At 38.0% G+C, this 22961-nt stretch overlaps 1 protein-coding gene across 1 annotated transcript in view; it reads left to right on the top strand.

Annotated features, from left to right (window-relative positions):
- RSBN1L (round spermatid basic protein 1 like) overlaps nucleotides 1–22961 on the top strand; it is a 131054-nt gene that overhangs the window by 48495 nt on the left and 59598 nt on the right. Inside the window, exons 2-3 of the mRNA XM_007944722.2 lie at nucleotides 638–754; nucleotides 12132–12772. Of these exons, the coding sequence (XP_007942913.1) occupies nucleotides 638–754; nucleotides 12132–12772 (758 nt within the window). The remainder of the gene's footprint in view (nucleotides 1–637; nucleotides 755–12131; nucleotides 12773–22961) is intronic.

Consider the following 22961-nt stretch of genomic DNA (forward strand, 5'->3'; position numbering starts at 1 on the left):
TTATAAATCTAGGGTTTGAAGTTTTAGAATACAGGCACTGATGCCTAGATTTTTTATACCCTTTATGTTAATATTACAATATCACCCGGCAGCCAGATTAGTCATATCTTAATTTTTAAAAAGTGTGAGAATAAGGGAGCTAAGATGTAGTCTTACTTGTCTTACTCCAGGTACTTATTTTAGACCTTTCATTTAATCCTTAGATTAACCCTATGAGGAAAGCATTAACTATTTTTTACAGATTGAGGAAGATGAGATTGAGTAAGTTTCCCATTGTTATATTATAAATCCAGATATGCCCAACTTCAAACCTTAGGCTTTTTCTACCATAGCTTACTATCTCATTTATTTTAAGTTGACATGAAGAAAGTGAAGAATAATCATTAGAATGAAATGTAAACTGAAATAAATTTTGACAAGTTTTTGATGTTTGTATTATAAATATGTATTCCATAGTCAATATATGAAAGAATATTTAGAAATATTTATTCCTCACAACTGAGAGGATAAAAAAGTTTATTTTTTATTCTGTTTTTTTTTTGCGAGTATTACAATCCCAGAAATTGTATAGTAGCTCACAGAGAAAAATAAGATTGTAATAGCTTTAAATCATATACCCTTTTTTTCTGTCTTTTAGAAAAAATCAAAGACAAAATCAAAGAGAGAGACAAAGAAAAAGAGAGAGAAAAGAAGAAGCATAAAGTAATGAATGAGATCAAGAAAGAGAATGGAGAAGTAAAGATTTTGCTGAAAGGTAAGTGTATATTCAATGATTTAATTTCAATATACTTAATGGCTAAATGATTAAAATAAATGTTATTTAGTACTGTGATTTTGCTGAGAATATACCAATGGTCAGGAAAGAAAAGTAAATATGTAGTAGTGAGGAGTTTTAATCCATGTGGTAACACAACTTAAGTATGTTTATTTAGCCTTTAAAAGTTAACAAACAAACAAACTTACTGCCCTCAAGTTGGATCCAACTCATAGCAACCCCTCCTTGGGTTTCCTAGGCGGCATCGCTATGGAAGTAGATTGCCCAACTTCTTTCCAAGGAGTGGCTGGTGGGTTTGAACCACCAGCCATTTGGTTAGCAGTCAGATGCTTTAGGTACTAGGCACCAGAGCTCCCTTTAAGAGTAAAGGTTAGAAAAAAACCAAAAAAAAATATTGCCTTTGAGTCAATTCCAACTCATAGAGATCCTGTAAGACAGAGTACCAAAAAGAAAACCAAACTCATTGCCGTCGAGTCAGATCCAACTCATAGTGACCCCTTCTTGGGTTTTCAAGGTGGTATCACTACAGAAGTAAATCGCCCAATTTTCTTTCTGAGGAGTGGCTGGTGGGTTTGGACCACCAGCCTTGTTAGCAGTCAAATGCCTTAGGCACTATGCTACCGGACATCCCAGTATGACAGAGTAAGGTTTTAATCTTTACAGAAGCAGACTGCAGAGTGGTTTGTGAGTTCAAACCACTGACCTTAAGCTTAGCAGCCAAATATTTAACCACTAAACCAGCAGGCTCCTTTAAAATAAAGATTAAGCTTCATTAAGCTGTTGGATTCCTTAAATGATTTTAAAATGGGTCATTGAATTCCATATTTGCATTACTAGGCTTATTCATGTTTAGATAATTTACAACAAAGGTGAAACAATTTTTAGCACGATGTTGGATGTTGTTGTTGTTACATGCCCTCGAGTCGGAGCCCACTCATAGTGCCCCCTCCTTGGGTTTCCAGGACAGTATCTCTATGGGAATAGATTGCCCAACCGTCCTTCCGAGGAGTGGCTGGTGGATTTGAACTACCAGCCTTCTGGTTAGCAGTCAAGTGACTTATAGGTACTATGCTACCAGAGCTCCCATAGGCATGGCAAAAGAAATCCTCTTATAAATACGTGACATTAATCATATCATAGTCTAGGATTTAGGGAAAACATTTTACTCTGAGCTAAATGTAGAAGAGTAACTGTTTAGTTGCTTATTTCTTGCATGCTTGGTGGGTGATTGGGTAATAAGTGTAATACAAATCCTACCAAAAAATCAGAACTTTCTAAGAATTTGTCATAGAATAAAAATAAAGATCTTAAATTCACTGAAATAGTAAGGTAAGAATTAAAGGCATTCAGTTGCTAGACAGCTGCAATATTCATTATCTGCCCTGTTAAGTTGACAGTTGCTGATCAAAACACTTTACCTTGATTAATTTCATATTGAATGTATGTGTTGATAAGCCTTTATATATAAGGGAGAAAAGGCCACAGTACTGCATGTGCAATGAAATAACTAGTTAATTTATATTATTTAAGATAAATAATATCAGATTCTTATTTCCTTTTCATTCTTTACTTTGTAGCAATTTATTTAAGCTCTGTTTTCTACATGTCAGAGCTTTATTTTCTATGATATTCTTTCAACCTTAAACAGTCAAGGCTTAAGTTGGTGGCTACTTAGTTAATGTTCATGATCCTTTGTTTTATTTTCTTTTCATAGTGTGCTTTAGCAATGTTGTCTAATTAGATTGTAAGCCTTTGAGTCAGGAACCATATTTAACCGCACTGTACAGCTGATGATTACTGCTTGAAATGCTTACTTAACTTTACTTATTGGTTTAGTTAAATAGGCATTTTCTTATTCATCCACTTGAATGTGCAGTGATATAAATTCATGTCACTTGAGAAAGAATCTGTGTCTTTTTTCTTAGAAATACCTTTTAAAAGTTCATATGTTCTCAGGTGAATGCTAGATTAATGCGCCATTAATGTGAAATATATGAACCAAGGAAATACATGTAAGTAAAATTTTAAAAAACCTTAAAATGGACATTTCCTAATAATGTGCAGTACTAACCTTGACTTGGAAGTAGATGAAAACTTCCACAGATATTTTGAATCGAGCTGAACTGAAACCCATTAATAATAAAGGAAGAGAAATTAGATTTGGAAATTCAGTTTGTGATTTCCAAGATAACCATTTTGGGGAAATGTCTTTACTATAAAATGACTATAAATAATACAGTCTAATTACTGCCTTACCAAGTTTTGAAGACTAAATAAAGTAAAGTATGGGGTGGGTGCTAAGTATAGGGTATGACCCACAGATACTCAATAAGTGGATATGAATCTTCTTTTAAATATGTATGAAAGATTAACTCTTACGATTTAAAAACAACAACAAAACTTCTTCTCTCCTCTCCTTAGTGGCTGGCATATGTTGTTGTTAATGTGCCATTGAGTTGTACCCTACTCAGGGACCCCTCCTTGGGTTTCCAAGGCAGTATTACTATGGAAGTAGATTGCCCAACCGTCCTTGCAAGGAGTGGCTGGTGGGTTTGAATCCCCACCTTCTGGTTAGCAATCAAGTGCCTTAGGCACTATGCTACCAGAGTTCCACCTAGTGGCTAGCATATAGATAATTAAAAGAATAAAAACATGATTAATCTGGAAAACAATGCCTGTCTCATTATCAATATTGAATAGGTGTTACTGTTACTATCTAGCAAAAACAGTTTGTTCTGTGTGTGTAGCCAATTTTTAAGTGAGCCTATGATCAGGGGTAGGCATTCTTTGTTACTGGTGTCCTGGAATAACGAAAGAATCAATTTGGCAGGGGCAATATACTATAAATACTCTGTGCCCTTTTTTCCTTTATGACCCTCACCTTTTTTTTTCTCTCCTTGTTAAAATATTCTCGTAATGGTAATGTTGCAAGCTATTTCCATACATAGGCATTGATTGTTTGATGATAGCATTTGAAAGTCTAAAATAGATGCTAACGCTTATTTCACCCCAATTTCATTTCCTCCAGGCTTTTTATAAAAACAATGTCAAGTTTAGTATGCCTGCAGAGCCATACACAAATATATACATGCTAAAAAATGTTTATTAACTAGGAATCTTGTTTTTCATTGATGAAATAGGTTTGCCCTATTAAAGTCCTTTTTTAAAGGAGCAAATCAGTCTAAAACATAAGCTTATTTAGTAGTTATTCACATCCTTTTGATACTTAATGTCTACAAACTGCTGAGCACACGTATATCTTCCAGCCATTTTTATATCGTTTATTATGGTAAGTTGTAAGAACATACCCCCTTTTTTAAAAAAAAAAAAAAAAAAAATTTTATGGTGGCTTGAGTGAAAGTTTACAGACTAAATTAGTTTCCCATTCAATAATTTATACCCATTTTCTTTGGTGACATTAGCTGCAGTCCTAGGTTCCTCATTTCTATTTGCCCATCTTTTATGTCCCTACCTATCTTCTGAACTGTATTTTTGGGCAGATGCTGCCCTTTTGGTCTCATATGGTTGATGATTGTTCTGAGGAGCACATTCCTCACAGGTGTTACTGTTCACTTATAGACCTGTTTTTTTTTTTGACTGAAAGGTGATCTCCAGAAGTGGGTTTTGAAGGGTGTCTAAGAGCCATTGCAAAAAGGGCATGGGGGAAGCATTCTGTGACTTCGTCTAACTTTACAAAGGGGAAAGAGAATCACTATCAGCAGCCAATTCTTTTTGCCAATTCTTCTACCAGCTGTCCCTCCCATGGCACTCACTACTTCTTTGCTGGGTTAGGTAATTCGTTGCAGTGGCCACACAGAACTCACAGAGAGTACTCATGATTATGGAATAAGCTGGGGAAGTAACAGGCCACAAATCAGGTTCAGTAATGCTCAGGATACAATTCTACAATTCTTCCATCAGAACAGTCTTCCCACTCTCATGTCCTCAGGCATGCCTCTATTTGGCCCTTGGCCTCTTGGCTGGCCTCTGCCCTTCTCAGGAAAGTGTTGCAAAGCTCTTTTAGCTCTGCCAGTAGGTACACCTAGGTGCACCCCACTCTGTCTCTTGCCTCTTGGTGTTGCTGCTGCTGTCTGTCTGCAGCTGGCCATCTGTTTCTAGTCTACCAAGGGGGTCCGGTGAGGCATCTTGGGTCCAAGGATGTACTCCACTCCACCTCTGGCTCTTTTCTCTTGATGGTAGTGAGATCGCCCTTTTGCATCTGTGATGGTTCATTTTAAGCCTAATAGGATGACAAAACTGACCAGTCCCCACTTTAAAGTTCAATATACCTATTTCCATGGTCCCACCCCGACAAGGGTGCCACGTACTTTACATTAGTAACAAGTTATCCAGTTTCTTTGGTGAGGACACAAGCACCTTACATTTACATCGTTCTACCTTGTAACCTGGTGGGAGTTACAAAGACCGTGGCTAGAAGAACCATGCCAGTTAATTCACTGCACCATAGCCACAGCTCAGGGATTCCAAGAGTCCCTATCAGACCAGTAAGTTTGATTTTTTTTTATGACTTTGAATTTTGTTCTGCAGTTTTTGCTCACTTTGTCCCAGAGTTCATGTTTTGATCTCAATCAGAACAGTCAATTATAGCATTCTTGAGAGTAAATTGTATCATTATAGCATATCAAAGAAGCTTGCTGATGAATAAGTGGAATGGTAGTAAAAGAAACAAGTGTCCAAGGTTATTGATAGCTTACTAAAAGTCACAGGTAATTAATTCATGGCAGGAAGAGTGATAAACATCACAGTGGGGGGCAAAAAGCAAATTTATTTTCTCAAAGACCAGAATGTGAAATTAGCTATTTTTTGATGAAATTATATTAACTCCTACATTAGCTTTGAAATCAGGTCCAATTTTTCTATGCAGCTTTTATTTTTCCTTTATTAACACAAACGATACAGTGAGATGAGTGGTAGAAGTTAATGCCAGGGAATTTGTTACTTTTAAAGGAATTTTTCGTATTTAGCCATTAACACACACCCTGTCTGTATTTGTCTCTGTTTCTATGTGTAGTTCTTTCTGCCTCTGTGTGAGTATCTCTTTCTGGCTGTGTGTGTGTGTTGCTATCTCTCTCACTGTCTTGCTCTGGTTCTGTCTGTGCACGTGCTTCTCTGTGTGTATCTGTGGTGCACAGTGTGTGGCTCTAGGTCTGTGGTTGTATATATGCTTGTGGTGTACTATGTGTCTGTGGCTCTGTGGGGGAAAGGTTATCCAAGCAACCATATGCTTTTAAAGAAACCTTACACATTTAAAGAAAATTAAGAAGTATTTTCTACATATACCTGTAATATATTTCATATGTAGAGAAAGAAAATGAGTGAAGGTTTACATAAAATACTTAAAATCTGTCTGTTGACTATTATTGCCTCAGTTTGGCTTAAAGTTAAAAGAATGCCTTTTACTTGTGTCTATTGAAGATCCCTTCAGACTGCTGTCAGGTTTGCTGATTCACAGGGCTCAGCACGTAGTTATATTCATGGTTATGATTTATTGCAGAGAAAGGATGAAAAGCAAAATCAGTAAAGAGAAAAGGTCCCACAGGGTGATGTCCAGAGGAAACCAGGCATAAGATTCCAAGAGTCTTCTCTCAGGAGATCTACATAAGACCAACTTAATTTCTCCAGCAATGAATTGTGACAATGCATGTGAAATATTGTCTACCAGGAAGCTCATTAGAGACTTAGTACCCTGGGTTTTTATCAGGGATTGGCCATGTAAGCACCCTCTGCCCAGCATTAACCAAAATCGTAGACTTCCAGAAAGAAAGTAGTTGTTCAGCACAAACTATATTTTTTGCATAAACACTTAGGCAAAGTGAGCCACTCTTTTTCAGAGGATGGTGGGAACTCTCCTAAAGTCCAAGTTCCCAGATGCAGCCAAGGGCCATCTTCGCCAGCTGGCCTTTTTAAGGATAGCAGTCACAGTTCTACTATGTTAACTCTGGTGGCATAGTGCCTAAGGCATTTGACTGCTAGCCAGAAGTTTGGCAGTTCAAATCCACCAGCCACTCTGTGGAAGTAAGACTTGGCAATCTACTTCCGTAAAAATTTACTGCCTGGGAAACCCAAAAGGTGTCGCTATGGGTTGGAATTGAGTCGATGGCAGTGAGTTTGGTGGGTTTTTTTGTGTGTGTGGTGTTCACTTTGGTATTACAAAATAGTTCACCATGGGAGTTTAAACTCCTTCATGATTGATAAGACTCTCTTTTGACTGATTTCTTACTAGTTTTCATTTTTAAGTTAATGACTAATAAAATACTTCTTGCCTATTCTCATGAGTGGGAAATAGATATGCTAATAGTTCCTATTTTATCTCAAAGTAATATGTGTTTTAATGACTGAATATTTTTTTCCACTTTTTGTTTAATATTGGTTGTAAATATAATAAATAGGATATTAGCTTTTATTTTTGTCAAACTTTAATTTTTGAAGTTTTTATATGTAATTTTAGTTATAAGATTTAGGCATGCTATTAATCACCTGTTGTTGTTGTTGTTGTTATGTGCCGTCGAGTCTCATAGCGACCCCTCCTTGGGTTTCCTAGGCAGTATCACTACGGAAGTAGATCGCCTCATCTTCCTTCCAAGGATTAATCACTTGGACTCTTTAAATTTTTTTAAATTCTGTTTTTTATTATGCTCACTTCCCCCCCTTGATTATTTAGATTTTGCTTTCATATATAAACCTTTTCAATCTTTCATTGTGATTAACCCTATGTTTTAGTCCCCTCCCCCTATTCTTTGTTTTTAGATACTAACCTAAATCTGATGTTTTGATGGAATCCATGGATGGTGCAAAGTGTGCTGACTGAAAGGTTGCTGGTTGAGTTGGCCCAAAGGCAATCTACTTAATTTGGAAAAATCAGTCATTGAGTTAGAATTGACCCCATGACAACTTTGTTGTTGTTGTTAATGTTAGTTTATGCCTGATAGCAAATATGAATTTTTTAACATTATTCAAAAATATTTTTAAACTAATTTTATAGACTCTATTAGAGAATCAACACTTCACCTTTTATGCCTTTTAAGTGTGTGTAATAAATAATGCTGACAAATTTTTAGCTTTTCACGGTGATACTATTTTCATCTTCATACATACTTATACATTTTTAGAAGTGATAATTATTAACATTAAACTTTCGTTATACAGAATTCTCATCAACTTGAATTTTTGTTGCTGTTGTTTCTGGGGTTAGGATTTAGTGGTATTAATGTAATGGAAAAACTTGACTTAAGGGAGACAAGGGAAAAACCTATAAATCTCAGATATTCTGTTCGTAAAAGAGGTCTTTTCATGCACAGATTCATGAAGTGTTCGTTTGTAACAATATACTAGGTGCTATGAGGGACATATGGAAATAAAGGATCACTTCATTCTAACTTCATATAAAAGTTGTTTCATTCATGCCATGTGTCCTAGAGGACATAAAATATACAGATATCTTATCAGTGACGCAAATAATAATTTTTACATGAATTCAGAGTGAAGTGAGTTCAGCTGGAGGGATGAGGGAAAACAAAATGAAGGAGATGATATGAGTGTTGTCTTTTATTTAGTAGTCAGTACTGGGCAGGACAAGGGTGTTTTAGGGGGAAGGAATGCCTTTGCCAGTAATACAAAGATAGGGTAGGACTAAGTATGCTTTATAAAAGTTGTACGTAGTACTGTTTGACTGGAGCATCAGATACTTGAGGTCACTGTTTTTAGATTATATGCTGAAGAGTTTGAACTTTGTTTTGCTGATGTTGAGGGCCCTTAAAGCAGTTAAGCAAAGTGTGAATAAGATCAAAACAATATATAAACATTGTAGAAGGATTAATTTGGCTCCAGTATTTAGGATAAGAGACTATGAAGAGGCGGTTAGACCAAAATTTAAGGCTGTACCAGCAGTCCCTGAATTACAATGAGGTTCTGTTCTGAAGAGTCAACAGACATAAGTTGATTACTTTTTTTAAGTTGTTAATATCATTGCCTTTTATTATTAGCGTCTTTCGTAACAATGAACACCAGAGAGTGGTAACATCAACAAATTATGTACTGCAACATTGTATGTACAGGTATGCATCACTTAATATCCATTTGGGCAGTGCCTACTGGGAATACATCTTTGGCCCCAGAAGGTGTTTGCTTTTTAAAGAGACAGTAACTCTGTTTTTGTTTATTGTTTTCCCCTAGTGGTTTTAAAGACTTCAGACCCCTAAAGTGAACAAACAGTTTGGCCCCAGGGTGCGTACCAGTTCCTGCAGAGCCACCTCCTCTGCTTCCGCCTCCTTGCTTTATTCACCTGCCCGGCATCCATACAGCTTTTCACTCCCAGCGCAGAGCAGCACCTCCGCTTGCTCCTCTGCTCCTGCCATGGGCACTGGTGGTGCCAATGGTACCTGCTGGGCCCAGGGAACTCATGGGCTCCCTGTTTTGGGTGGCAGCTGAATATGATCAGGAAGCGGCTGCACCAACACAGCTGTGGCAACCAGGGCTGTGACTGCTAACCATATTCCCAGCACCCGCATACCTGGTCTCTGTGGCCACCTCTCCTTGCTCTGCCCACCTGCCCTCTGCCCAGATGTGTGCAAAGTCCCAATACAGCTGCCAGCACAGCACCCACCCAGACCATCAAAATACCAGACAAGGCTGGCCTCTTGTATCCAGCTCTTGAACTTTGTCTGATTGGCTCCTGTTAGGTTTTAATATAATAGACTTCATGGGGATTTAACAACAGATTATACAGGGACTGCCTATATGTAATATGGTGTTCGCACAACATCCAAGTCACATAACGTTGTCCTATTTTCCAGAACTTATCATGGACTTTAGGAGCCCTAGTGGCATAGTGCCTAAGGCATTTAACTGTTAACCAGAAGGCTGGTGGTTCAAACCCACCAGCCACTCCTCAGAAGGAAGGTTGGGCAATCTACTTCCATAGTGATACCACCTCGGAGACCCAAGGAGCAGTTGCTATGAGTCGGCTCCGATTCCATGGTAGTGAGTTTGGTTTTGTTTTATTTTTATCATGGACTTCAAGTGATTGTTTTGGTTACCTAGTGCTGCTCTAACAGAAGATACCACAAATGGGGTAGCTCTAACAAGCAGGAGTTTATTCTTAAAATTTTTGGAGGCTGGAAGTCTGAATCCAAGTGCCAAGCTCTAGGGACTGTGTGAAAGCCCCTTGACCTTGGGCTTCAGCTCAGTCTCTTGCTCCTGACCCACTGAAGCTAGAGGCATCTCTTCACTCAGGCAGCTATTGGCTGCTGAGGCTAACAAGCCCAAGGTCAGCAAATAAAATGGCACAGTCCTTATGTTACCAAACAATATGGTAGGTAGGCCATTGATTCAAATCCATTGAAAGTCCCAAGGTCAGCAGAGCATGGCAGGCTGTTGAACAGCTCAGCTACAGGCAGGGTTCAGGCGTGCCATAAACTAGAGACCATTTCCAAAGCTGCTTCTTACATATGGGAAGCAGACCACATCCCTAAAGCAGCTACTCAGCTGCTATTGGTAGACCCCACCATGGAGTTGATGGCCAGTCTCATCATGAGGAATAACTATACCACCAGCTGCCTAGCCACTCAACCAGGCTCAGCCAAGTTGACACACAACATTAACTACCACAGTTATGGATACTTGTAGTACCTATAAGTAATGGTAAGATGGAAAAAAAAAAAAAAAAGCCTCAAATGGTTCTAAGTACCAACCAAAAAAACCAAACTCATTGCTGTCATGTCAGATCCGACTCATAGCGACCCTCCTTGGGTTTCCGAGGTGGTATCACTATGGAAGTAGATTGCCCAGTCTTCTTTCCGAAGAGTGGCTGATGAATTTGAACCATTAGCCTTCTGGTTAGCAGTCAAATGCCTTAGGCACTATGCCACCAGATCTCCTTATGAGGAGTTAGGTAATAAGAAAAAGACAGAAAATACTTAATATTAAATAAGGCTTTTGGGGGAGGATGGGAGGGACTTAAGTTTTAAAAGTAGGTAAGATATGGTAGCATAGTGGCTAAAGCACTTGACTGCTAACCAGAAGGCTGGCAGTTCAAATCCACCAGCCACTCCTCGGAAGGAAGGTTGGGCAATCCTACTTCCATAGTGATACTGCCTCGGAAACCCAAGGAGGGGTCACTATGAGTCGGGGCCGACTCAACAGCACATAACAACAACAACAAAATATCTCACTGGGAGCAGAAAGGAATAAAAGAGATATGTGAAGATGGAAACTTGAGGTATAAAGGAAGCATGTTAGAGGAACTAAATTCATTTATTGGTAAAAATGAAATAACAAATAGCAAATGCCTTCCTTTCTCAAGTATTAGTTTAGTGGCTTTTTTGTATTACCTTAGGAAATATATTTTCTTATGAGGATATTTACTTTTTTTAATTATTATTAGAAAAGCATACACCGATAGTGTTATGCATATACACGGACATTTAAGTTCTATAGGTAGGCATGATGGTTAAATGCTCTGCTGCTAACTGAAAGGTTGGCACTTTGAACCTACAGCTGCTCTGTAGAGAAAAGATTTCAGCCTAGGAAACCCTGTGGAGCAGTTATCCTCTGACCTGTAAGGTCATTGTTAGGTTGGAGTTGACCTGATAGCACACAGTAACCTCTGTAGGTTAATGTTTTATTCTTTGCATTTCTCCATGTCAGAGCCCACACAGTCTACTTGTCTTTATAGATATTCATTAATGTACATTTTGATTCCCCATGCCTGTTTCTTTAACTTTGGATTCATCTCTTTACTGATACATGGTATGCTTTGAGTTCAGGGCACGAGAAGTGATTCTGATTTCGTCACCTCCTTTATGGTACCTTGTTGGGTCTTCACTGGGAACTGTGTTTGTTGCTATTATACTATGCATGTATTTTGCTTTATGATTTATAAATCTTCTTAACATCTCCTTGATATAATTTTGAAGCCTGAAATAAAGTAAAATTGACAATATGTGTCAGATGGAAACACTTGGAGGGTATTACTCATACTGACTTTTATTCCAGTTTTCATTTCTGATTTTAAAATTTAAAGATTATGTTTTCTGAAATATTCACTCCTCTCATTCGTTTAGTAAACACTGATTGAACATATGCTACATATCAGTGTGATACCACATACCATCTACATAACATTGTCCTAAACCACCTTCTTTGTGTGTGTGTATGGGTGGATGGAGTGGGGGAGCTAACTAAATCTGTATCATCGATACTGTGTAAAACTACGCCCAAATGGAAACATAATTCTGAGTAAATTTTGTTTATTTACTATAAAATGTTTCCTAAGGCATGTTTTTTTTTTTTTTTAAGTAATTAAAGTATGGAGTTTCAAAAAAATTTTTCCCAACAGGTGGGAAGGAGAAACCAAAAACAAATATGGAAGATTTACAAATTAAAAAGGTAAAGAAGAAAAAGAAAAAGAAACACAAAGAGAATGAAAAACGGAAGCGTCCAAAAATGTATAGCAAATCTATTCAGACCATCTGCTCAGGATTGCTATCTGATGTTGAAGATCAAGAAGCCAAAGGAATCCTAAATGATAACATACAGGATTACATTGGAAAGAATTTGGATACCAAGAACTGTGATTCCAAAATTCCAGAGAACAGTGAGTTTCCATTTGTCTCATTAAAGGAGCCACGGGTTCAGAATAACCTCAAAAGGTTGGACACTTTGGAGTTCAAACAGCTTATTCATATTGAGCACCAGCCTAATGGAGGTGCATCAGTTATCCATGCCTATAGTAATGAACTCTCCCACTTGTCTCCTGTGGAGATGGAGAGGTTTGCAGAAGAGTTTGTGGGACTGGTATTCAGTGAAAATGAAAACTCTGCAGCTTTCTATGTAATGGGTATTGTTCATGGGGCAGCTACTTATTTACCTGACTTTTTAGACTACTTTTCATTTAATTTTCCCAATTCACCAGTGAAAATGGAGATATTGGGAAAGAAAGATATAGAGACAACGACTATGTCCAATTTTCATGCTCAGGTAAGAGGTTTTTAGTTTGTTTTTCCAAATAATCTTTAATTACATGTTTTAGAGAATTTTCTGTTCCTTACTTCTGATATTCTGTAGGTTTGAAATAAAAAGGTAAGAGTATAGTGAAACCTTTATTAAGAGTGCATTACTTTCCTGATGTGGACTTAAAAGTTTAAATATCAGTTTCTAGTTGTCTGTCTTTTTTTAAATATAATTAGATAATTGTCTGTTGTCCTTTTTGGCAAGGATTTATCTTGGAGCTAATTAAATGAATGTAGCCATGCATTTTTTAGTCCTTAAAACAGTTTTTTTTTTTTGTTTTGTTTCACCTGAAAATCACCAAAAATTTCTGCTTGCTTTATGAGATAACACTTTTAAAGTGCTTAGCACTGGCCCTGTCACATAGTAGGTGCTTGATGATTTTTGACTATTAATTATATTTAGGTATAAAGGACTTACCATTTACTGTATGATTATGTGTGAAAATTAGCAAATCAGTGCATATACTGACCTAATTTCCATTTCCTGCTTTCTCTGTGGTTCCGAATATATAGTATTGTAGAAGACAGAGACAGAATCTAAGTCTTTTAGCTCTTGAAGATCAGTGCGGGTCCTTCTAAAAGGCAGGGGCTTTTGCCACTCATCTCCAGATCAGCGACTGCTTAGGCTAGGATATTGGTCAGTTCTCAGAACATTTTTTGGTTTTACAACTTCTGTTTTTCTAGGAACCTTTGTAATTGACAACATTGTAGTTTAGAAGAAGGAAAAAAGTAAGGTTTCAAAGAGCTCTTAGTGATAATCTGTTCCAATCTTTGTCCGTTTAATAGATAAGTAAATAAACATAGCTAGATGTGACTTTTTTTTCTTTTTTTTAAAGATTGGCAGCAGTATAAGGAATAAAACAAAATCTCCTTAATCCTCTTCCAGGACCCTTTCCCTACTCTGAATATATTTCTTTTTTTGGTAGGTATTCAAGTTAAAGTCTACACCTTAGAAAAACTAGTTTGATGTCACATCCCCACATACCAGGATCCCCCCACACACAAACACACACCCACAACAGTATGTTTCATGTGTTATGTAGAATACTATAGTCTAGAAAGTATAGTAATTTAACATGTGTATGTGTGTGTTTCTGGGGCTTATGTAACATGTTTAATAACCAGAATTTAAATCATTTTAGAGCTGAAAGGATACTATAGAGAATCTGTTACTAGCTTGTTACTTTATAGAATTCCAAAGAGGTTAGTGACTTTGTCCAAGATTACACCTAAATTTAGCAGTAGAACCAGGAATGGTGTCTACTGTTTACTGAGTACTGACTGTGCCCAGAGCTGTTCTGAGTATTTTATATGCATTAACTCATTTAGCCCTCATTACACTCTAATTTTAGCAGTGAGGAAATAGAGATACAGTGAGAGAAGAAATAATTTGCCCAAAGTTCTTGGCAGTAGATCATTCGTTGTTACTGTATGCCTGCTAAATGCTGGGTATTATGCTAGGCCTCTTGACTCCCAGTCCCATTTGTCTCTACTGTATCACTAACTTTGTTGCTGCTATACCATGCAAGTTTATTTCAATAATTTTTTAAATGTAATAATTCATTTTCTTTCAAAAAAGCTTTTTATGTAAGATCCCAAACCTATTGCCATCATCAAGGCCATTCCAATTCATGGCGACTCTATAGGACAAAGTAGAATTGCCTCATAGGTTTCCCAAGGCTGTAAATCTTGATGGAATCAGATTGCTACATCTTTTTACTGTGAAATGTCCTGAGACTCATTAATAATGCCAGCATGTGGCTAGTTGTAGATCAAGTCCTTGATTAGATAGATACCTACCCTGGTTACTACCACCTCTTCAGGGTTCTTGGGTAATTAATATATATTGCAAAGGAACCTCTAGGCAGGTGCACTTTCTTTGTTGCCACCCATGGCTCTGGCTGTGACTATGTCATATATATGTAATCTAAACCTGGTGAATTAAACATACCAATTACAAGGACTGCTTTGGCTTTTTTTATTTTTTTTTATTTATTTTTTTATTTTTTTAGGATTTGGGTGAAGATTTACAGAGTAAATTCACTTTTCATACAGCAGTTCACATATACTTTGTCTCATGTCATTGACCAAAATTTACAATGCAGCAGCTCCCCTCCCACTTCCTCCCCATAGTTACCTCCTCCCAGTGTCCATCCCTTCATACTCTTCTGCACCCTGAGATATCTCCCTGTACATAAGCAGCCCTTCCTTCTCCCATGATTGTTCTCTCCAGGGCGTGTGTCTACTTGAGGTAAATGTTTAACTCACATGCCTATACTTTGTTTGGCTGGAAACCACAGTTGTGGGTTCAATTCCAGACCTGAGGGGCAGCTAGGGGCCATAGTCTCAGTGGTTACACCAGGCTCCATTGGACCAGCAAACCTGGTCCCCACCTTCTTTTTTTTTTGCCTCCAAACGATTTTGAGTTTTGTACCACATTGTTCTCCCTCTTTATGCAGGATCTCCTACATCCCTTCCAAGTGGATGGCAGTGGTAGCTGGGCACCATCTAGTTCTTCTGGTCTCATAGTTGTATAGGTTGCAGATCGGATGGTGTACCAGTCGCTAGGACTGATTGTTTCCATTAATTTTGGTTTTCTTCTTTCTTCTTGACGAGGAGAGACCCATTGTTGCATCTAGATGGCAGCTTCCTAGCTTTTAAGGTCCCAGTCGCAACTCGTGCTTTGGCTTTTTTAACATTAGACTAAAGGCAAGCAGGACGCTGCTTGTACTAGGTCCGTATTCTTTTTACTCTAAGGTTCTCTATATTTTATCATTTCTGTCGTAAGGGGAAGAATAAAGAAGAGCTGTACTGAACTGTTAATTTGATATTTCTCCCACACTGGACTTTTACTTTACTTGTTTTTTTAAGAGCTTAGGACTTGTCCTCGTACTTAGAGGTAGCCACAGGTTTGTCTTTATGCACTTGTTTTATGAAACTAAATGAGATCCAAAAGAGAACAGCAGAAGAAAAATAAACATACTTATTCAGGCTTAGTTTATTTCTATTCCTTAACCTAATTTCTCAGTAAAAGCTCTATCTCTTAATCTAATTTGTAGTGTCCCTCTGGGATATATATATAAAGTAAACCTTTTATTGAAGTATAAGATCTACACAGACAAGGGCACAAATTATACATTTATAATTTGTGAATCTTCACAAAGTGAACACACCTATGATTTAAAGATTAGAACATTAGTGGTAGCCAGAAGCCCTCCTCAAGCCCTTCCTTATTGCTACTTTCCTCACCCCCCACTACACACATAAACACCCTAGTTTTGAACACCAAAAGTTTTTCTGTTTTTGAACTTTTATATAAATGGAATAAAATAGTATGTATTGTTGTTGTCTCTGACGTCTTTCCCTCAACACTTATGTTTGTGAGATTTAGCCATCTTTGTAAGTAGCAGTTGTTTGTTCCTTCTCATTGCTCTGGTAGCATAGTGCCTAAGGCACTTGACTGCTAACCAGTAGGCTGGCGCTTCAAACCTATCAGCCACTCCTCGGAAGGAAGATGGGTCAATCTACTTCGTAGTGATACTGCCTCAGAAACCAAGGAGGGGTAGCTATGAGCCGGGTCCAACTCAACCGCACATAACAACAAGAAGACAGCATTCCATTATATGAATGTATTGTAATTTATCCTGTTTACTGTGGATGGACATTTGAGTTTGTAGTTTGGGGATCTTACAATAGGAGTGTTCAGAATATTCTTATGCATGTCCTTTCTTGAATATATATATATGTTGTTTCTGTTACATATATACCTAGGATTAGGATTTCAGGATTTTAAAGTATCTAAATGTTTCTCTTTACTAGATGCTGCCAAATAGTTTTCTGAAGTTACTATACCAATTGACATTTCCCCTAGTAGTGGCCCACATCCTCAGCCACACTTGTTAATAATGTGTATCTTTTTATTCTAGACATTCTGGTAACTGTGTCATGGTATTATTGTGGTTTTAATTTGCATTTCTCTGACAACTAAAGATGTAAAATACCTTTGGTTTTTTTTTTTTTTTTTTTGGTTTTTAATATTGATATTCATTTGGATATCTTGTTTTGTGAAGTCTCTGGTCTACTTTATTTGCCCATTTTCCTATTACTTCCCCCCTCCCCCAAGTTCTCTATTGTGAATAGGAATCTTTAGTTAGATATAGGTAATGCAAACATTTCACTCTTAAGGATATCTTTTGTTGAAAAGAAGTTCTTAAGTTTAACGTAATCTAAATGTATAAGTTCTTTTCCCATTTAAGATAAGTGCTTTTCTGTCATGTTTAAATTTTGCCTGTCCTTCTTCCAAAATATACCAAACTAGTTGTTGCCAAGTCAGTTCCAACTACTGGGCTACCCTGTTTGTGTCAGGGTGAAAATGCACTCCATAGGGTTTTCAAAGGTATGACCTTTTGGAAGCGGATTGCCAAGCCTGTCTTCGGAGGTACCTCTGGGTAGGTTCAACCCAACAACCTTTCTCTTTTTAGTAGCTGAGTGCTTAACTGTTTGTGCTACACAGTATTCTGCCTGCCCTAATATCACAAAGATATTTTCCAAAGTTCTCTTCTGCGAGCTTTTATTGTTTGACCTTGCACACTTTAGATCTACATTTCATCTGGAATTGATTTTTGTGTATAGTGTGAGTTAAGAATAAAGGTTCATATTTTTCCATATAGGTATCTAGTGTACCCAGTATCACTGCCAAAGAGGCAAGGACAGAACCATCAGCAGCAGCCCAAGGCCTGTTCCTGTGAGGCCAGACATGCTGCCTTCCTCCAGCCCTTTCACCAACCCTGACTCCTTTTTGAGCCTGGCAGAGTAGCCAGAATAACCAATCCCAACAACAGAATTCTATACATCTGAGAGAGAGAGTTAACTTCCCAGAAAATTCATGGTGCTAAGCTACAGAAATACCCCAGGTGGATACTTTTAACAATTAGGAGCTACTCAGTTGCTCATGGCAAATTCCACCACGAAGTTTACAAAGACTTTGGGCTAGAAAAGCCATACCAGGTAATTTACTACACCACAATCATCTTTCGAAAAGACACCCATTCCCCATTGCATTGCATCACCACCTAAGTCACGTATGTTTGGATCTGTTTCTGAACTTTGGTTCTATTGCTCTACTTTTCTTAATTCCTATAGCTTTATCTTGATATCTGACAGAAGAAGGTTACCAGTTTTATTGTTCTTTAAGATTTTCTTGTCTCTTTGTCATATAAACGTTGGAATCAGCTTGTCATATTCCCCATCATAATATGTTGGGACATTAATTGAGGTTATGTTTGTATCTATACATCAGTTTGGGTAGAATTGAAGTCTTTACAACTTGGAGTCTTCCATTCTGTGATCATGGTATTTCTTTTCATTTGTCTTTTTGTTTTCTGTCGGTAATTTTTCTCTGGTTTTCAGCCTAGAAATCATGGACATGTTTTGTTAGATTTATTCCTAGATATAGGACGTTGTTTTTTTAATCCCCTTTTAAACCCATTTCGAGAACTTGGAACCTCTGACCACCTCTCAGAGTATGCTGTTAACACTCATCTTGAGAAATTGAAAATGGATCTTGTACTCCATTTCTCTTCCAGCATCTGCATCCCCTTTATGTAGGGCGTTTTCACGCACATGTTAATTATTTGGAGGTTACCAGGTTAGTAATTATGGCTCTGATATATTTACAAAACACCAGTTTTCCAATTTTGAGTGCTTGTTAGTAGAATCATATAGTGGAACTATGTATTTTGGTGGAGTCAAGTAGGTCAGACTACATAGCACTATGTGAATTTATCCTCACCAGAAGAATTGGTTGAAATGACAATATTAATTGAGCTAATATTCAGTATTCTAGGGGAAGGAAGGGACAAGGTAGCAATATTGGCATGTGGTGGTGGTGGTTGTTGTTATGTGCCGTCGAGTCGGCCCCGACTCATAGCGACCCCTCTTTGGGTTTCCAAGGCAGTATCACTACAGAAGTAGGATTGCTCAACCTTCCTTCCAAGGAGTGGCTGGTGGGTTTGAACCGCCAGCCTTCTGGTTAGCAGTCAAGTGCTTTAGCCACTGTGCTACCAGAGCTCCCATGGCATGTGGTAGGATCACTTATTTTCAACTATAACAAAGACAAATTACGGATAGTAAAATCACATCATGTTCCAGTGCTTGCTCAGAAATAAAGCTTGCTCATTTGGTCCTGATAGCTTCTCATATACCAATAGTTACGTTCAATAGAACCCTCTCTAGTTATGAGCTGATAATACTTTCTAAGGAGCAGAGGAAAGGAGAACTACAGAAAAAAGCTGCTGCTGCTGCTTTTTTTTTTTTTTTTTAAATTTTGTAATCTAGTAATTATAATTTCCTTTACCTTTTATATTCTGAAAAACCTTTGGTCCAGTCAAAACCAGTCTAAAAAACACTATTTAAAAGATAGTAAACATGTGAGAAGAGATATTGGAGTGGAGTTGATAGAGAAAAAGGGTATGAATCTGAACCTTTATTCTTTTAATTTTATCTTAGTTTGAAAAATACATTTTATGACATTAAAGGAATTCATGATAATGGTAATGGGTAGCTGTGTAATTAACACTATTTTTTAGTGGATGACATAGAGTGTATTTAATAATGGTGAAATATGTATTTTGTGTTTTTTTTATCCAGTATTTATCCAGTTTATATTGTAAACTGCGTAAAGAGTAAAGGTTGGAATGTTGTGAATAAAAGCCTCTTAGTTTGAATCTTAAAATGCCAAAGGTTAGATGAGACTCCGAGAATTACTAGCACCAGCAGGACCTCTGTGTATGATGACACAAGTTGTGTGTTAGAATCATTCAGGATGCTGTGAATGCCATCTCCTAAATTGTGCAACGAAATGGCCCTACCATTAGCTTGCCCAACCGAAACCAAGTCCATGCTAAGTTTGAATCTTCATGATACAAACTTTATTTGCTTCTTAAATTAAAATCAGGAAGACCAGAATAATTTGTCCTAAGTTTTATTGAAAGTATATATGTAATGACAAATTATTAGTTGTTTCATGACCTTTTTTATATCTCTAATATTACTCTGTATCTTTCACAAATAACTTATTTTTGCAGCCATTTCAGCCTTTATCCTTGAATACTTGTTATTTTGAAATATAGTTGGTATATACATACCTACCCCTCACTTACCTACCTGGCAAGGTTCCAAAGACCAGGTTGATATGCAGAAATCAGTATTACGAGAAAATGGTGGATGACCACATCAGATCACAAAATTTAGGTTGACTACGTTATGTAACTGCCAAACCACTGAGAATCATGGCCCAGCCAAAATGGCACATGACCTTACCATTACAGCCAGCATTACTCTCATCTTCTACCTCATCGTTTGTTACGGCCAGGCATATGTTGTTAACGCACAGAATAGTCAGATAGTAGATTTTTCACTATGGTCATAGTAGATTTTTCACTATGGTCGTAAAGCTAAATGTTGGTTAATGAGATAGGCAATAAGTGAGGGATAGGTGTATGTATATGTGCACATGCTAACACACATGTGCCATTGACAGGATCAAGACATCTTGTCCTTTGGTTTTGGAGCTCCTTTTTCTGTGTTTTCATATTCATCCTGATCCTTGGAGGTTATATGAAAGTATTAAAGACTACAGAATCATATATATTGTTTTAATAGGTCATGTCAATTTTCTGATGTTTGGCTATGAAGTAAGTGGTATAATATCAGTCAAACTGTGATTAAAATCTGTTTGAGAGTAGAAGTATACACATGGATTTTGTGCAGACTTTGTAGACTGTCTAGATGACAATTAGCTTTTGCAGCATTAAGCAAAATCCTCAAAACTTCAACTAAAATTCTGCCGTCAAGTCAGATCCAACTCATAGCAACCCCTCCTTGGGTTTCCGAGGCAGTATCACTACAGAAGTAGATTGCCCAATCTTCCTTTTGAGGAGTGGCTGGTGGGTTAGAAACGCCAGCCTTCTGGTTAGCACTCAAATGCCGTAGGCACTAGGCCACTAGAGCTCCTTGAAACAGTGGCTTACAAAAACTTACTACCTCATTTCTTTGGCTTGGCTAGCCAGTTCTTTTGGTCTTCAGCAACTCAGCTGGAGCTGAATGGCCTTATTCACATGTTCTATAGTTAGCAGACCAGTTGATAGTGGGAGGCCTCATTTAAGTTTTTGGTGGTTGGTGCAGTGTCACCTGGGTGATGGCCACATTTTTCTCATCATCCAGCATATTAGCTTGGGCTCATTCACATGGTGGTGGTTGCAGAATTCCAAAGAAGAGAAAGAGAGGGCAAGCTCTAGTGCACAAGCCTCTGCTTGTGTTGTCTGCTAATGTCCCATTGGCCAAACAATGTGTGTGATCAAGCCCAGATTCATGGAATAGAGAAGTAGAACACTTCTTTTTATTACTTTTTTTTTTTGTATTTGGGTGAAAGTTTACAGAGCAAATTCACCTTCCATACAGCAGCTCACATACACTTTGTCTCATGACATTGATGGCAGTTTCCCACAATGCAACGGCTCCCCTCCCACTTCCTCCCCATAGTTACCTCTTCCCTGTGTCCTTCCCTTCATGCACTCCCACACCTGAGCTGTCTCCCTGTGCATACACAGCCCTTCTATTCTCCCATGATTGTTCTCTCTAAGGAGTATAACTACCTAATATAAATGTTCAGTTCATATGCCTATCTTTTGTTTGGCTGGAAGCCACAGATGTGGGTTCAGTTCCAGACCTGAAGGGCAGCTAGGGGCCATAGTCTCAATGGTTCCATCAGGCTCTATCAGACCAGCAAGCTCAGCTGGTCGGAGGTGTTTTTTTGTTTTGTTTTGTTTTTAAAGTGAGTTTGAGTTTTGTTCCACATTGTTCTCCCCCTCTATCCAGGATCTCCTATACAGATCCCCCACCGAGTGGTTGATAGTGGTAGCTGGGCAGCATCTAGTTCTTCTGGTCTCAGTCATGTAGGCTGAGAATTGCATGGTGTACCAGTCACTAGGACTACTTGTTTCCATGAATCTTTCGTTTTCTTCATTCTTCTTTACTCTGGACGAGGAGAAACCCATTGTTGCATCTAGATGGCCGCTTGCAAGCTTTTAAGATCCCAGTCGCTACTCACCAAAGTAGGAGGTGGAGCAGTGTTTTGTGTAGTTTGTTATGTCAATTGAGCTTGACATCCCCTGCGACCATGGTCCTGAGCCCACAAGTCCAACTACTACTCACTCCCTCTCCTACAACCTTGTCACTTGTCAGCTCTACTATATACCTGGGAATTTAGAATGCACCAATACACTTGTGGAAACATTGTCTGCCAACCCTATACATGGTCTTGGGCACACTCCCCCCCTGCCTGGACATACTTAATAGTTCAGTCTGCCCATCTATCCACCCATATATCCATGTTTGTCTTCACTGACAACACAGCACTGTACGTGCTACAGGGTTCATCTTTGTTATCTGTGCCTCCCATGCACACCTCTATGTCTTCCTCTTCAGTGCCACCGTGTTGATCACTCTCATTTGGTACATTGCCCTTCTCTTTACCCAAATCAGTATTTGTCTCTACCTGTCTAATAGTGTTCCCTCCACTCCCCTCCCACTCCTGGTAACCAACAAAGAAAATTTCCTTCCATATATAAACCTTTCCTTGAATTTTTACAATAATGGACTAATGCAATATTTGTCCTTCTGTGATTGACTTATTTCATTCAGCATAATGTCCTTCAAGTTTATCCACGTTATGTAGTATTTTGCAGATCCTATGTTATTCTTTAGGGTTGCATAGTATTCCATTGTGTCTATGTACCATAGTTTGGTTATCCATTCTTCTGTTGATGGGCACCTAGGTTGTTTACATCTTTTGGCTATTGTAAATAGTGCTGTGATGAACATGGGTATGCATATATCTGTTCTTGTCCTGGCTCTCACTTCTTCAGGATATATATCTAGTAATGGAATGGCTAGGTCAAATAGTATTTCTAATTCCAACTTTTTAAGGAATCTCCATACTGCTTTCCACCGTGGTCGTATGTGTAATTTTACAGTCCCACTAGCAGTGTATGAGAGTCCCAGTCTCTCCACAGCCCAGCAAGCATTTGTTATTTGTATCTTGTTGAACTTTGCTACTAGTGCAGTGGCAAGATGGTTTCTTATTGTTATTTTAATTT

This window comes from Orycteropus afer, unplaced genomic scaffold, assembly GCF_000298275.1.
Source record: "Orycteropus afer afer isolate SDZICR_OR568_19922 unplaced genomic scaffold, OryAfe1.0 scaffold00007, whole genome shotgun sequence".
Taxonomy (NCBI): Eukaryota; Metazoa; Chordata; class Mammalia; order Tubulidentata; family Orycteropodidae; genus Orycteropus; species Orycteropus afer.